This window comes from Oncorhynchus tshawytscha, linkage group LG33, assembly GCF_018296145.1.
Source record: "Oncorhynchus tshawytscha isolate Ot180627B linkage group LG33, Otsh_v2.0, whole genome shotgun sequence".
NCBI classification, from domain to species: domain Eukaryota; kingdom Metazoa; phylum Chordata; class Actinopteri; order Salmoniformes; family Salmonidae; genus Oncorhynchus; species Oncorhynchus tshawytscha.
This window is the reverse complement of record NC_056461.1, coordinates 206585-223236: the sequence shown is the minus strand read 5'-3', so window position 1 is coordinate 223236 and position 16652 is coordinate 206585. Positions and strand designations below refer to the sequence as shown.

Below are 16652 nucleotides of genomic sequence, written 5' to 3'. Positions count from 1 at the left end.
TTGCCGCCTGTTATAGACCCCCCCCCCCCTCAGCTCCCAGCTGTGCCCTGGACACCATGTGTGAATTGATTGCCCCCCATCTATCTTCAGAGTTTGTTCTGCTAGGTGACCCAAACTGGGATATGCTTAACACCCCGGCCGTCCTACAATCTAAGCTAAATGCCTTCAATCTCACACAAATTATCAAGGAACCTACCCGGTACACCCATAAATCTGTAAACATGGGCACCCTCATAGATAATATCCTGACCAACTTGCCCTCCAAATACACCTCTGCTGTTTTCAATCAGGATCTCAGCAATCACTGCCTCATTGCCTTCATCCGTAATGGGTCCGTGGTCAAACGACCACCCCTCATGACTGTCAAACGCTCCCTAAAACACTTCTGCGAACAGGCCTTTCTAATCAACCTGGCCTGGGTATCCTGGAAGGATATTGACCTCATCCCGTCAGTAGAGGATGCCTGGTTGTTCTTTAAAAGTAATTTACTCCCCATCTTAAATAAGCATGCCCCTTTCAAAAAAAATTGAACTAAGAACAGATATAGCCCTTAGTTCACTGCCCTCGACCAGCACAAAAACATCCATGCAACTTTTCAGGGAAGTTAGGAAAGCAAAGGCTAGCTTTTTCAAACAGAAATTTGCATCCTGCAGCTCTAACTCCAAAAAGTTCTGGGACACTGTAAAGTCCATGGAGAATAAGAGCACCACCTCCCAGCTGCCCATTGCACTGAGGCTAGGAAACACTGTCACCACCGATAAATCCACAATAATCGAGAATTTCAACAAGCATTGCTCTGCGGCTGGCCATGCTTTCCTCCTGGCTACCCCAACCCCGGCCAACAACTCTGCACCCCCCGCAGCTACTTGCCCAAGCCTCCCCAGCTTCTCCTTCACCCAAATCCAGATAACAGATGTTCTGAAAGAGCTGCAAAACCTGGACCCGTACAAATCAGCTGGGCTAGACAATCTGGACTCGCTCTTTCTAAAATTATCCACCGCCATTTTTGCAACCCCTATTACTAGTCTATTCAACCTCTCTTTCGTATCGTCCGAGATTCCTAAAGATTGGAAAGCTGCCACAGTCATCCCCCTCTTCAACGGGGGTGACACTCTAGACCCAAGCTTACAGACCTATATCCATCCTGCCCTGCCTTTCCAAAGTCTTCGATAGCCAAGTTAACAAACAGATCACTGACCATTTCAAATCCCACCGTACCTTCTCCGCTGTGCAATCCGGTTTCTGAGCTGGTTGCGGGTGCACCTCAGCCACGTTCAAGGTACTAAACAATATCATAACCGTCATCGATAAAAGACAGTACTGTGCAGCCGTCTTCATCAACCTGGCCAAGGCTTTCGACTCTGTCAATCACTGTATTCTTATTCTCAATCACTGTATTCTTATATTCTTAGACTCAACAGCCTTGGTTTCTCAAATTACCTCCTCGCCTGGTTCACCAACTACTTCTCAGACAGAGTTCAGTGTGTCAAATCGGAGGGCCTGTTGTCCGGACCTCTGGCAGTCTCTATAGGGGTACCACAGGGTTAAATTCTCGGGCCGGCCCTTTTCTCCATATATATCAATGATGTCGCTCTTTCTGCGGGTTATTCCTTGATCCAAACTTATTTTCCACCATATTTTGCAAATAAATTCATAAAAAATCTTCTAATTTTGTCTGTCATAGTTGAAGTGTACCTATAATGAAAATTACAGGCCTCTCTCATCTTTTTAAGTGGGAGAACTTGCACAATTGGTGGCTGACTAAATACTTTTTTGCCCCACTGTATATCTCATTGGTCAACCCCAAAGCCAACACCTCCTTTGGCTGCCTTTCCTTCCAGTTCTCTGCTGCCAATGACTGGAACGAATTGCAAAAGTCGCTGAAGCTGGAGACTTATATCTCCCTCACTAAGTTAAACATCAGCTATCTGAGCAGCTAACCGATCGCTGCACCTGTACATAGCCCATCTGTAAATAGCCTGGCCAGGTCGCAGTTGTAAATGAGAACTTCTTCTCAACTGGCCTACCTGGTTAAATAAAGATTAAATAAAAAAAATCTGAACAACAGTTTTCAGCTGTGCTAACATAATTGCAAAATGGGTTTTGTAATGATCAAGTAGCCTTTTAAAATTATAAACATGGATTAGCTAACACAACGTGCCATTGGAACCCAGGAGTGATGGTTGCTGATAATGGTCCTCTGTACACCTATGTAGATATTCCATTAAAATAACTGCCCTTTCCAGCCACGACAGTCATTTACAACATTAACAGTGTCTACAGTGTATTTCTGATCAATTTGATGTTATTTTAATGGACAAAAACATTACTAAGTGACCTAAAACTTTTGAACGATAATGTCTATATATAGTGTACATTGTAATACTATATGTTTTTTCCTCTTCTTCCATTTTTTACATTCCATATTGAGTAAAACATTTTTATATTATCTTACATCCTAGATTTAGGTCTGTCTGGCAAATTCCCTCAAACCCCTAATTCCTCCAATGCTAAATAAGATCAGTGTGTTACAGGTTCAAAGGATGAGCTCTGCTCTTAGCTGCCCGTCAGAGCCCTATGCTACATTGCCTTCTAAAAATACAGCTTAGTCACTGACTGGCACAGTCAGGATTAAACCCACGTTGTTCCACCACATTAAATCTGCATGATTTTCTATATAACAATTTGTTGTATTTGCTTCACAGAAGCAGGTTAGGGTCTCTGTTGTTCTTTCTCCCACTCATCTGTCTTTCTTCTTTCTATTTTCTCTCTGTGTTATTGTGGCGGCAGTGTTATTGTCCAACACAAATATCCTGACCCTCACTCTCATTGTCCCCCACAGCTGCCTCCTGCCTCCTTTTGTTGGCTAGAATTAGCACTGGCAACCCAGGCCTTCCATTTTAGTGTGTGTGTGTGTGTGTGTGTGTGTGTGTGTGTGTGTGTGTGTGTGTGTGTGTGTGTGTGTGTGTGTGTGTGTGTGTGTGTGTGTGTCACATGCCATATGTTTGTGCATTCATTACTTGTAAAACCAGGAACAGACATTTCCTTGCTAATTTTAAATATAGTTTCAGTATTGGCTAACTATATTTTTGGACTTCATTTGTTCAATACATGGATCTCATGATAATATCCCATCCAAACTCTGCATGGAATTGAGGATTCAAGTATCCCTTTGATATGAAAGTCATTGTATATAAAAGTCGCTGTACTTACTCGGACATGACATGTTTGGAGTCGCTGAAGATGTTTTGAGAAGTTATCCCCGTCTTTTGATTAGAAAAAAAAACTAGGGAAATGAGTGTCATAAAGAGAAAGCCTCTTAACAGCCACCGCAGCTTTTTTCTCTCAAATATCTGGAAAATATTGATTTCAGCTCGCACCTGTTCGCTGTGCTACTTCAAACAGCAGCAATCCTTTCAAATGGCTTCTTGATGCCCTCAGTGGCTTGTGCGGTCTCTCCAAAGCTCTTGGATGTAAGTGGCATGAAAACTGCCTTGTGTTATGTTATGTGTTTGTTGTTACATTTCCTCCTCAGGATGGCCACCCTGCTCAGCAAGTTCAGGATAGACTTCTCCGACATCAACGTACTAGGAGACATCAACACCAAGCCCAAGAAAGAGAAGTATGTTGTTTTTCTCTCAAGATTGATTCTCCCTTATATGACAGTTCTGAGGTTGTCGGGCGGGTTGGGGTTCTAAATTGAAATGTCAAGGCAAAAAGCCAAGGCCTCCCGAGTGGCGCAGTGGTCTAAGGCATCGCAGTGCTTGAGGCATCACTACAGACCCGGGTTCTATCTCAGGCTGTCTCACAACCGGCCGTGACCGGGAGTCCCATAGGGCGGTGCACAATTGGCCCAGGGTCGTTAGGGAATTGAACACTTATGGGAGATTCTGGAGCGGTGCCTGAGACTGCGTTTTCCACCACCATTAACAAAATACCAAATGTTGTATTTATTAGGATACCCATTCGCTGCTGCAAAAGCATCAGCTGCTCTTCCTGTGGTCCACATGAAACATGACAGTACAGAACAGTATTAGTCAAGGACTGAAATACATACGTTTTAAACATCACACATAGCCTACATGTTAGTACATACACACAATATCTAAGTCTAATACATAGCACAGTGCAAATTACAATACCACATATATCAAATGGCTCTCTCTTAATGGCTCTCCCTTTGTGCAGTAAGGTGTTATTTTTTGGACCTGGGAACTGAAGAGGCTACTGGATTCCATGTCTTGTACCGATGAGTGTCTGAACTGTGTGCTAACTGCTTGAACAGACAGTTCGGTACCTTCAAAACATCAGTACCTTGCACAAAGAACAATAGTTATGCAGTCAATCTTTTCTCAACTTTGATCCAGGAGAGACTGACACTTTCCCTCCGTGTACATCTAAGTGTGATACGTGCTGCTTTGTTCTGGACCAACTGCAATTTACCTAGGTCCTTTTTTGCCGCACATGACCACACAGCTGGGCAGTAGTCCAGGTGTGACAACTAGGGCCTGTAGGACCTGTCTGGTCGACTGAGATGTCAAGACGGCAGAACAACGCCCTATCATGGACAGACCTCTTCCCATTTTAGCAACCAATGAGTCGATATGTTTTAACCATGACAGCTATCGAGAGTTACACCCAGCAGTTTACTCTCCTCAAATTTCCCAATAGCCACATTATTCAATATTAGATCTTAAACTGTGAGGCAGATGAACCTGTAGCTCTCAGCCTAAAAGGAACATGCCTCTGGACATAGAGTGCCTTGTAAAAGTATTCATCCCCCTTTGCATTTTTCATATTTGTTGCATTACAACCTGTAATTTAGATTTTTATTTGGATTTCATGTAATGGACATATACAAAATAATCCAAATTGGTGAAGTGAAATGAAAAAAAGACTTGATTCAAAAAATTCTAAAAAATAAAAAACGGAAAAGTGGTGCGTGCATACAGTGGGGCATTTAGTCAGCCACCATTTGTGCAAGTTCTCCCACTTAAAAAGATGAGAGAGGCCTGTAATTTTCATCATAGGTACACTTCAACTGTGACAGACAAAATGAGAAAAAAAATCCAGAAAATCACATTGTAGGATTTTTAATGAATTTATTTGCAAATTATGGTGGAAAATAAGTATTTGGTCACCTACAAACAAGCAAGATTTCTGGCTCTCACAGACCTGTAACTTCTTCTTTAACCTCTTGATCCTACTTGAGACGCAGACGTCCCAACTAGAGCTCTGGAAATGCAAATGCGCTACGCTAAACGCTAATAGTATTAGTTAAAACGGAAACGTTCATTAAAATACACATGCTTGGTATTGAAATAAAGCTACACTCGTTGTGAATCTAGCCACCGAGTCAGATTTTTAAAATGCTTTTCGGCGAAAGCATGAGAAGCTATTATCTGATAGCATGCAACACCCCAAAAGACCCGTAGGGGATGTAAACAAAAGAATTAGCATAGTCGGCACTACACAAACCGCACAATAAAATATAAAACATTCATTACCTTTGACCATCTTCTTTCTTGGCACACCTTGATGTCCCATAATCAATACTGGGTCTTTTTTTGGATTAAATCGGTCCATATATAGCCTAGATATCGATCTATGAAGACTGTGTGATAAACGGAAAAAATAGCGTTTCATAACGTAACGTCATTTTTTAAAAGTTAAAAAGTCGACGATAAACTTTCACAAAACACTTCGAAATACCTTTCTAATGCAACTTTAGGTATTACTACACGTTAATAAGCTATAAAAATCATCAGGAGGCGATGTAAATTCGATAGCTGGTCGTGTGGAAAAAATGTCCGGAAAAACAGAGACAATGCATCAAGTTGGTGGTCGGAGGGAATCGGTTCCCTTTGGTCGGATCTACCAAGAATCAAATCAGAATCAAATGAGAAGACTCTATACATCCTGTGGAAGCTGTAGGTACTGCAACCTCGGCCTCATTTAATACGGTTCACCTTTAACAATGGGTTGAAGTGGCGCATGGATATTTTTTTCCATCTCCAGTGATCAGATTTTCCTGCGCTTTTCGATGAAACAGACGTTCTGTTATAGTCACAGCCGTGATTTAAACAGTTTTGGAAACGTCTGAGTGTTTTCTATCCACACATACTAATCATATGCATATACTATATTCCTGGCCTGAGTAGCAGGACGCCAAAATGTTGCGCGATTTTTAACAGAATTTTCGAAAAAGTAGGGGGGAGGCTTAACAGGTTTTAAGAGGCTCCTCTGTCCTCCACTCGTTACCTGTATTAATGGCACCTGTTTGAACTTGTTATCAGTATAAAAGTCCACAACCTCAAACAGTCACACTCCAAACTCCACAATGGCCAAGACCAAAGAGCTGTCAAAGGACACCAGAAACAAAATTGTAGACCTGCACCAGGCTGGGAAAACTGAATCTGCAATAGGTAAGCAGCGTGGTTTGAAGAAATCAACTGTGGGAGCAATTTTTAGGAAATGGAAGACATACAAGACCACTGATAATTTCCCTCGATCTGGGGCTCCACGCAAGTTCTCACCCCGTGAGGTCAAAATGATCACAAGAACGGTGAGCAAAAATCCCAGAACCACACGGGGGGACCTAGTGAATGACCTGCAGAGAGCTGGGACCAAAGTAACAAAACCTACCATCAGTAACACACTACGCCGCCAGGGACTCAAATCCTGCAGTGCCAGACGTGTCCCCCTGCTTAAGTCAGTACATGTCCAGGCCCGTCTGAAGTTTGCTAGAGAGCATTTGGATGATCCAGAAGAAGATTGGGAAAATGTCATATGGTCAGATGAAACCAAAATATAACTTTTTGGTAAAAACTCAACTCGTCGTGTTTGGAGGACAAAGAATGCTGAGTTGCATCCAAAGAACACCATGCCTACTGTGAAGCATGGGTGTGGAAACATCATGCTTTGGGGCTGTTTTTCTGCAAAGGGACCAGGACGACTGATCCGTGTAAAGGAAAGAATGAATGGGGCCATGTATCGTGAGATTTTGAGTGAAAACCTCCTTCCATCAGCAAGGGCATTGAAGATGAAACGTGGCTGGGTCTTTCAGCATGACAATGATCCCAAACACACCACCCGGGCAATGAAGGAGTGGCTTCGTAAGAAGCATTTCAAGGTCCTGGAGTGGCCTAGCCAGTCTCCAGATCTCAACCCCATAGAAAATATTTGGAGGGAGTTGAAAGTCCGTGTTGCCCAGCAACAGCCCCAAAACATCACTGCTCTAGAGGAGATCTGTATGGAGGAATGGGCCAAAATACCAGCAACAGTATGTGAAAACCTTGTGAAGACTTACAGAAAACGTTTGACCTCTGTCATTGCCAACAAAGGGTATATAACAAAGTATTGAGATAAACTTGTTATTGACCAAATATTTATTTTCCACCATATTTTGCAAATAAATTCATTAAAAATCCTACAATGTGATTTTCTGGATTTTTTTTTCTAATTTTCTCTGTCATATTTGATGTGTACCTATGATGAAAATTACATGCCTCTTGTCACACCCTGGGCTTAGTATTTTGTGTTTATCTATTTATTTGGTCAGGCCAGGGTGTGACATGGGGTTATTTTGTGTTGTGTTGTGGTATTGGGGGTTTTAGTAGGTATTGGGATTGTGGCTGAGTAGGGGTGTCTAGCATAGTCTATGGCTGCCTGAGGTTCTCAATCAGAGTCAGGTGATTCTCGTTGTCTCTGATTGGGAACCATATTTAGGTAGCCTGGGTTTCACTGTGTGTTTGTGGGTGATTGTTCCTGTCTTAGTGTTTTGTATTTCACCAGATAGGGCTGTTTCGGTTTTCATTATTTCATTTCGTTAGTTTTGTAGTTTCTGCATGTATAGGTTTTCCTTCATTAAAATATATCATGAATCATCATCACGCTGCATTTTGGTCCGATCCTTGTTCTACCTCTTCGTCAGAGGAGGAGATAGAAGAGAGCTGTTACACCTCTCTCATCTTTTTAAGTGGGAGAACTTGCACAATTGGTGGCTGACTAAATACTTTTTTGCCCCACTGTATATATTCACCCCCTTTGCTATGAACCCCTAAATAAGATCTGGTGCAACCAATTACATCCAGAAGTCAGATAATTAGTCAAATAAAGTCCACCTGTGTGCAATCTAAGTGTCACATGATCTGTCACGTTTTTAGTATACAGTGGGCTCCAAAATTACTGGCACCCCTGACTGGCAATGCACAAACAATACTTAAACAAATATGAACAATATAATTATGGAGACAAACTCAAAATACCAACATGTGAAAAATACTGTACTTTATTAATGTTTCAATGGAACCCAACAAAATCATTTATTGATTTAATTAAAAATCAATGTCTTCCAAATCAAGGTTTCACAATTAATGGCACCCTTTAATATTATTGTAAATAATATCTACCAAAATTAAACCAGGAATTAAATTCCACTTATTTAAGTTTATCTAAGTGTTAAGGAACTATTTTGAGCCATTATATCACTTCCTTTTTCACTAGGGTATAAAAATGAGGTAACACACATGCAAATATCCCTTTGTCATCCAACACCATGAAGAAAACAAAAGAACTAGCAGTTCAAAAGAGACAGATGGTTGTAGACCGTCATAAATCTGGTAATGGCTACAAGAAGATCCACAAACGATTAAATATACCACTGAGCACTGTCAGGGCAATTATTATAAAATTCAAAAGATATGGAACAGTTGAAAACCTCACGGATAGAAGACGCAAATGCATTTTGCCCCCCAGGATAGGGGGGGGGGGTCGTGAGAGAAGCAACAAAACCTCCAGAATCACTGTGAAAGAATTGCAGGCCTTGGTGGCATCTTGGGGTCACCAGGTTTAAAAAAAAGCACCATCAGACACCACCTCTCAGGCTCTTTGGAAGGGTTGCCAGAAGAAAGCCCTTAATGACCCCAAGACACAGACGCAAGTGCTTGGAGTTTGCAAAATGTCATTTAAATTATGACTGGAAGAAGGTGCTCTGGTCAGATGAGACCAAAATTGAACGTTTTGTTCAGATACAGCATCGGCATGTTTGGCGTTGAAACAGAGATGCATACAAGGAGAGGCACCTCATACTCACTGTGAAATATGGTGGTGGGTCAGTGATGTTTTGGGGCTGTTTTAATTCCAGAAGTCCAGAGGCACTGGTTAAGATTGATGGAATAATGAATTCCACCAAGTACCAGGCAATTTTGGCTGACAAATCTGGTTGCCTCTGCCAGAAGGCTGGGACTTGGCCGTATGTGGACTTTCCAACAAGACAATGACCCAAAACATACCTCAAGATCCACACAGAAATGGTGCTGTGACAAAAAAAAAATCAATGTTCTGCCATGGCCATCTCAGTCGCCGGACCTCAGTCCAATGGAAAACCTGTGGGCTGAGTTGAAGAGGGCAGTTGATAAGAGCAAACCCAAGAATGTGAAGGATCTTGAAAGGATCTGCATAGAGGAATGGTCCAAAATCCCTCCAAATATGTTCCTTAACCTTGTCAAACATTACAGGAAAAGACCATGCTGTTATCCTTACCAGAGGTGGTGGCACTAAGTACGAAATGAGGAGTGCCAATAATTATGAAACCTTGATTTTGGTTAAATGTCTTTTGTATTAAATAATTGTATGATTTTGGTGAGTTCAATTGGAACATTAATAAAGTACAGTATTTCTCACATGTTGGTATTTTGAGTTTCTCTATAATTATATTGTTTATATATTTTTTTAAGTATTGTTTGTGCATTGCCAGTCAGGGATGCCAGTCATTTTGGAGCCCACTGTATATACACCTGTTCTGAAAGGCCCCAGAGTCTGCAACACCACTAAGCAAGTGGTACCACCAAGCAAGCGGCACCATGAGGACCAAGGAGCTCTCCAAACAGGTCAGGGACAAAGTTGTGGAGAAGTACAGATCAGTGTTGGGTTATAAAATAATATCCAAAACATTGAACATCCCACAGAGCACCATTAAAACCATTATTAAAAAATGGAAAGAATATGGCTCCACAACAAACCTGCCATGAGAGAGCCGCCCACCAAAATTCACAGACCAGGCATGGAGGGCATTAATCAGAGAGGCAACAAAGAGACCAAAGATAACCCTGAAGGAGCTGCAAAGCTCCACAGCGGAGATTGGAGTATCTGTCCATAGGACCACTCTTAAGCCGTACGCTCCACAGAGCTGGGCTTTATGGAAGAGTGACCAGAAAAAAGACATTGCTTAAAGAAAAAAATAAGCCAACACATTTGGTGTTCGCCAAAAGGCATGTGGGAGACACCCCAAACATATGGAAGAAGGTACTGTACTAAATTTGAGCTTTTTGGCCATCAAGGAACCGCTACGTCTGGCGCGAACCCAACACCTCACATCACTCCAGAACACCATCCCATGAAGCATGGTGGCAGCATCATGCTGTAGGGATGTTTTTCATCAGCAAGGACTTGGGAAACTGGTCAGAATTGAAGGAATGATGGATGGCTCTAAATACAAGGAAATTCTTGAGGGAAACTGGTTTGTCTCCCAGAGATTTGAGACTGGGACGGAGGTTCACAATGACAATGACCCTAAGCATACTGCTTAAGCAACACTCGAGTAGTTTAAGGGGAAACATTTAAATGTCTTGGAATGGCCTACTCAAAGCCCAGACCTCAATCCAATTGAGAATCTGTGGTATATGACTTAAAGATTGCTGTACACCAGCGGAACACATTCAACTTGAAGGAGCTGGTGCAGTTTTGCCTTGAAGAATGGGAAAAAGCCCAGTGGCTAGATGTGCCAAGCTTATAGAGACATACCCCAAGAGACTTGCAGCTGTAATTGCTGCAGAAGGTGGCTCTACAAAGTATTGACTTTTGGGGGGTGAATAGTTATGCACGCTCAAGTTCTGTTTTATTGTCTTATTTCTTGTTTGTTTCAAAATAAATAATATTTTGCATCTTCAAAGTGGTAAGGATATTGTGTAAATCAAATGATGCTAAAAATCTATTTTAATTCCAGGTCGTTAGGCAACAAAATAGGAAAAATTCCAAGGGGTGAATACTTTCGCAAGCCACTGTACATGGCAATACCTCCTCCGTTTACGTGAATTACAAAAGTTTTCAGACCCCTTCACTTTTTCAAAATGTTACGTTACAGCCTTTCTCTAAAAGTGATTAAACGTTGTTTTATCAATCTACATATGATACCCCATAATAACAAAGAAAAAAAAGTTTATTTAAATTTAGCAACCATTGAGTCTTTTTATTTAAGTATTGAAAATAAAACATTTAAATATTACATTTACATAAGTATTCAGACCCTTTACTCAGTACTTTGTTGAAGCACCTTTGGCAGCAGTTTCAGCCTTGAGTCTACTTGGGTATGTGTTAAGGGAATTTTTTATCAATAATGACTAATTATGTATACATTTCAATCAGGACTGACTAATCAGAATACTATTATATTACTGTATATATATGAATTTTCTTTATAATCCTAGTACTGAATATAATGTGTGTAAATATAATCAATAATTAGAACAATGACTGTCTGTTCCTTGGTAGAAATGAATGAACTTATAGCCAGACTGGTTAGAATGCTTATCTACACAGGCTGGCCTTGGCTCTATCCATAAATTATCTTAATAGGGAGAGACGATGTGAGAACCATACAGCCATTGTACTGGAGCGGAGATGAGACGGGCTAGTACTAAAACTAATGACGTCATTTTCAGTTTATAACCTGTGGTAAAATGTATAATGGGCAGTACTCTCGAGAATAAAAGCTGCTGGTTGACTTTAAGACTGGTCTCTGTGCATTTTATACAAATAAGAGTCATCCAGATTCTTATGAATTGACAGAGTGATTCATTTTAATTGGGTATTAAAACATAGAGGAATATAATTCCTGTAACAGTATGACGCTACAAGCTTGGCACACCTGTATTTGGAGTTTCTCCCATTCTTCTCTGCAGATCCTCTCAAGCTCTGTCAGGTTGGATGTGGCGCGTCGCTTCATCATTATGGGGTATTGTGTGTTTGAGGGAAAACATTTATTTAATCCATTTTACAATAAGTCTAATGTAACAATGTGGAAAAAGTGAAGGGGTCTGAATATTTTCCGAATGCACTGTATATTCTATAACCATGTATAGCTACTATTGCATCAAATTAATTATCTAAGTGTGTTACAGAGATGGCCGGAATTAATGTTTTCTGATAATACATTTGTATGAACATAAGACTCAACAACTGAGACATAAACTGAACAAGTTCCACAGATATATGACGAACAGAAATGTAATAATGTGTCCCTGAACAAAGGGGGGGTCAAAATCAAAGTAACCGTCAGTATCTGATGTGGCCACCAGCTGCATTAAATAATGCAGTGCATCTCCTCCTCATGGACTGCACCAGATGTGCCAGCTCTTGCTGTGAGATGTTACCCCACTCTTCCACCAAGGCACCTGCAAGTTCCCGGACATTTCTAGGGGGAATGGCCCTAGCCCTCACCCTCCGATCCAACAGGTCCCAGACGTGCAAATGGGATTGAGATCTGGGCTCTTCGCTGGCCATGGCAGAACATTGACATTCCTGTCTTGCAGGAAATCACGCACAGAACGAGCAGTATTGCTGGTGGCATTGTCATGCTGGAGGGTCATGTCAGGATGAGTCTGCAGGAAGGGTACCACATGAAGGAGGAGGATGTCTTCCCTATAATGCACAGTGTTGAGATTGCCTGCAATGACAAGCTCATTCCGGTGATGCTGCGACACACTGCACCAGACCATGACAGATCCCCCACCTCCAAATCGATCCCGCTCCAGAGCACAGGGCTCAGTGTAACACTCATTCGTTCGACGATAAACTCGAAGCCGACCATCACCCCTGGTGAGACAAAACCGCGACTTGTCAGTGAAGATAACTCAGCATATATATATATATATATATATATATATATATATAGTATTTACAAATTCACCACATTTATTATTTTATATGGGAATCAAAAATCTTTCATGAATGTTCACCATGTGCTGATGTGCTCAGCACTGTCAACCGACCCCATTATGACATCACCGTCTGTAAGCTGTTAGTGTCTTAACGACCGTTCCACAGGTGCATGTTCATTAATTGTTTATGGTTCATTGAACAAGCATGGGAAACCCTTTACAATGTTTAAACCCTTTACAATGAAGATCTGTGAAGTTATTTGGATTTATCTTTGAAAGACAGGGTCCTGAAAAATTGACTTTTCTTTTTTTGCTGAGTTTATATGTTAATATATTTTTTATCATTTTCTGGTTTGTTTTTAGTGCTATTCTGAAAGGCTGATTTTGAGTTAGACATGTCAGTGCCATTTACATTTGGATCAATGGTGGTGAGTGGGCTGCCCACAGTTGGCTTCTTCAACGCAAACAGTGGAATTAAATGTGCATATGATTATTGCAGACAATACCCTCAGAGGTAACACTTAAAGGAACATAGATTAGATTACATTTACTGCACTTCCGTTTCTCTGGAATATAATATGATTTCCATGTCCTCTGTTGCTTATTATGACAGGGAGGACTGGAGCAACTATCAAACCTAGACCATCAGTCTCTTAAGCAGTTTGCTATGTTGGAGATAATCCTGGAACCCCTGCGGTCAGGGTGAATGACTTTTAAAGAGTGTTGGTTGCTCCCACAGCAAGATACATTTGTCAAAAAAGGAGACATTCCTGTCTTTACAGAGTTTCTTCGGGAACTCATTTAGGGCAGCGAGGCAGCTGTAACGTTTCGAACCCCTTCTATAGCACGTCAGGGGGCCAGAGATGACTGCTCTCTTTCCTGTGCAAAGAAGGGTGTTCAAGGGAATGTTGTAGCCCTTCTTCAGTTCCTCAGATTGCCAAAAGCGAATGTTGTTAAATCCAACGTGAGTGACAATAGTGCTAATATTAGATTAGTTGGATAGAACTGTGGGCAGGAGGGAGTCCTTCACATTGCCAGTGTCTCCCACTGGCTGCGGAGTTAAGCTTGCCATCTGTCCAGTGGTTTGGAGCAGGTCAGTACTGCCAGACTCATCGAACCCCTTGGCTGTATGAGGCATTCAGAACTGACATTCTGTGTGCCTGGGCTGCATCCAAGTACTTAGAAAGCACATCTTGTTTTTCCACAGTTGAGGTAGCAGCCGGAGAATCTCTTCACTAAGCTGTTTGATGATGATACATTTGGAACAGACAAAGAATTCATGTTCATTTGAGTTCCACCTTTTCCTCTTGCGTTGATATGATATCAGACCGAGTGTAGACCTCTCTGATGACGGCTGTTGCGTGATGACCTATGCCCTCACATAGCATTGGGTTGAACTTTGACACCTTCAATAATCATGACAGTGTTGGCTCTTGGGGGGGTGTGACTCAATATTAGGAAGGTGTTCCTAATGTTTGGTACACTCAGTGTATATATTCAAATATACTGGCCTGTTATATATACTGTGCGTGTGTACTAAAGTTTCTAACTAATCATTTACTAACCTTTGATCCCCTATGGTTGTGCAGTGTTACTGCTTTTGAAGAGATGATCGAGCCGTACCGGCTGAAGGAGGACGACATGGAGCAGGATACGGCGGAGGCACAGAAGGCCAGCGAGCCCTGGAGGATAACCGACAACGAGCTGGAGCTCTACAGGGCCAAGGTAAATCTAACCACTCTAGCCATCACCATATTACTTACTCCTATCCAGTTATTTCAGATCTGTGAACATGGAAGTGGTAGGGGCTAGCTGTAGGATGCTAGGAGCCAAATAGAATCAAGCCTATAAAACATTTTGAATTGGGGTCCTCCAGAGTCGGGTATTGTGCCCAATGTCTTTGAGATATATGGGGATGAAAGTGCTCCAATATCTGCCTATCCTACAGCAAAGTGTGGCTGCTGCTTTAGATGTTAATCTCGTAACGTGTATCCATTTTAACCTGTGTTTTTGTTTTGGTTCTTCTCAGACTAATCGTCAGATCAGACTGAACGAACTGCTGAAGGAGCACTCAAGCACAGCTAACCTCATTGTTATGCAAGTAGATTTAAGAGCATTTATTTTTTGTGTGGTGTGTGTGGCACAGAAGTATTGAGGCCTCATGTTTGGGGCCGGCAGGTAGCCTAGCGGGTTAAGAGCTTTGGGCCGGTAAACGAAAGGTCACTGGTTTGAATCCCGAGCCGAACAGGTGAAAAATCTGCCGATGTGCCCTTGAGCAAGGCACTTAACCCACATTGCTCCTGTAAGTTGCTCTGGATAAGAGCATCTGCTAAATGACTAAAATGTAAATTGTAATAACAGCCACTAAGTGAATCAGCTGGGTGCCCAGTAAACTGAGACGCCAGCCATCCTCACACTCCCTCGCTCTCCTCTGTCACCCTCCTCGTCTCCTTTAGGTCTTCTCTCCATTTCCCTGCCACTTCTTTTATCTTTTCTCTCTGTTGCTCTACCTTCTCTTTCTCAATCCACTCTTCATCTTCTTTTCTCTCTGCTATATTTACCTCTTCCAATTCTCCCCCTCTACATTTTCCTTCCATCGTCCTGCTTCTCATTTATTCTCCCTCTGCTTCCTTACTCATCCTTCCCTCTCTATGCATGGGCGCACACACACAATACTCCACTTGCACTCATTCAGTAGCGCTGTGGGTTAATTACCCTAGTGTTAATTAACCTAGGGTAATCCTATTCACAACACCACCTAGGGTAATCCTATTCACAACACCACAGCACTACTGCTCTCCTCTCCTCCACCACTGATACTGAACGGGGCCAGTGGCCAGAGAGCAATAGAAAAACCCATTGTCCTCAGTGTCACTGGTCCTCCATTTTGTGTCTCATTAATGGATGTGTAGAATAGGGTGTTTCAATGCTCTGTTAGTCATACTGCACTTTATTGAAGTATACATGTGGTATTGAGTTTATTGTGCTGTTGATATACGGGGCGCGAGGGTGAGATTTGAAAGGGTCCAAATGGATAGGGCTATTTCTGTCACTCATCACATCACACTCTCTCTCGATCTACAGGAGCATGCCCTTGGCCAGAAAGGGAGCGGTGTCCAGTGCTCTCTACATGTCCTGGCTGGAGACTCTGTCCAAGGATCTGCCTCCCCTCCTCCTGGTGCGCGGAAACCACCAGAGTGTCCTCACCTTCTACTCATAAACACACACATGCTGCCTTTGGGACCTCCCATCCCTACCCCAGCCCTAACTAAGACACGCACACATATTCTTCAATGAAGGTAGAAATAGTAGCAATTGATGATAATATTAATAATGATAAAGGATATGGTGTTGCTGTGGACATCCAGCCTCTTACACTACATGATCAAAAGTATGTGGACACCTGCTCGTCAAACATCTCATTCCAAAATCATGGACATTAAAATAGAGTTGGTCCCCCCCTTTGCTGCTATAACAGCCTCCACTCTTCTGGGAAGACTTTACACTAGATGTTGGAACATTCCTGTGGGGACTTGCTTCCATTCAGCCACGAGCATTAGTGAGGTCGAGCACTGATGTTGGGCGATTAGGCCTGGCTCACAGTCGGCATTCCAATTCATCCCAAATGTGGTCGATGAGGTTGAGGTCAGAGCTCTTTGCAAGCCAGTCAAGTTCTTCCACTCCGATCTCGACAAACCATTTCTGTATGGACCT

General features: G+C 42.2%; 1 protein-coding gene across 3 annotated transcripts in view; it reads left to right on the top strand.

Moving 5' to 3' along the window:
• Nucleotides 1-16429, top strand: part of LOC112230735 (solute carrier family 12 member 2) — a 110657-nt gene extending 94228 nt beyond the window's left edge. For 2 of the 3 annotated variants that reach the window (XM_042311011.1, XM_042311010.1), the window contains 4 exons: nt 3536-3622; nt 14528-14663; nt 14968-15035; nt 16023-16429. In XM_042311011.1, coding sequence (XP_042166945.1) covers nt 3536-3622; nt 14528-14663; nt 14968-15035; nt 16023-16158 — 427 coding nt within the window. In that variant the 3' untranslated portion in view covers nt 16159-16429. The remainder of the gene's footprint in view (nt 1-3535; nt 3623-14527; nt 14664-14967; nt 15036-16022) is intronic. The other variant, XM_042311012.1, reaches the window with a different exon arrangement.
• The last annotated feature ends 223 nt before the right edge of the window (nt 16430-16652 follow it).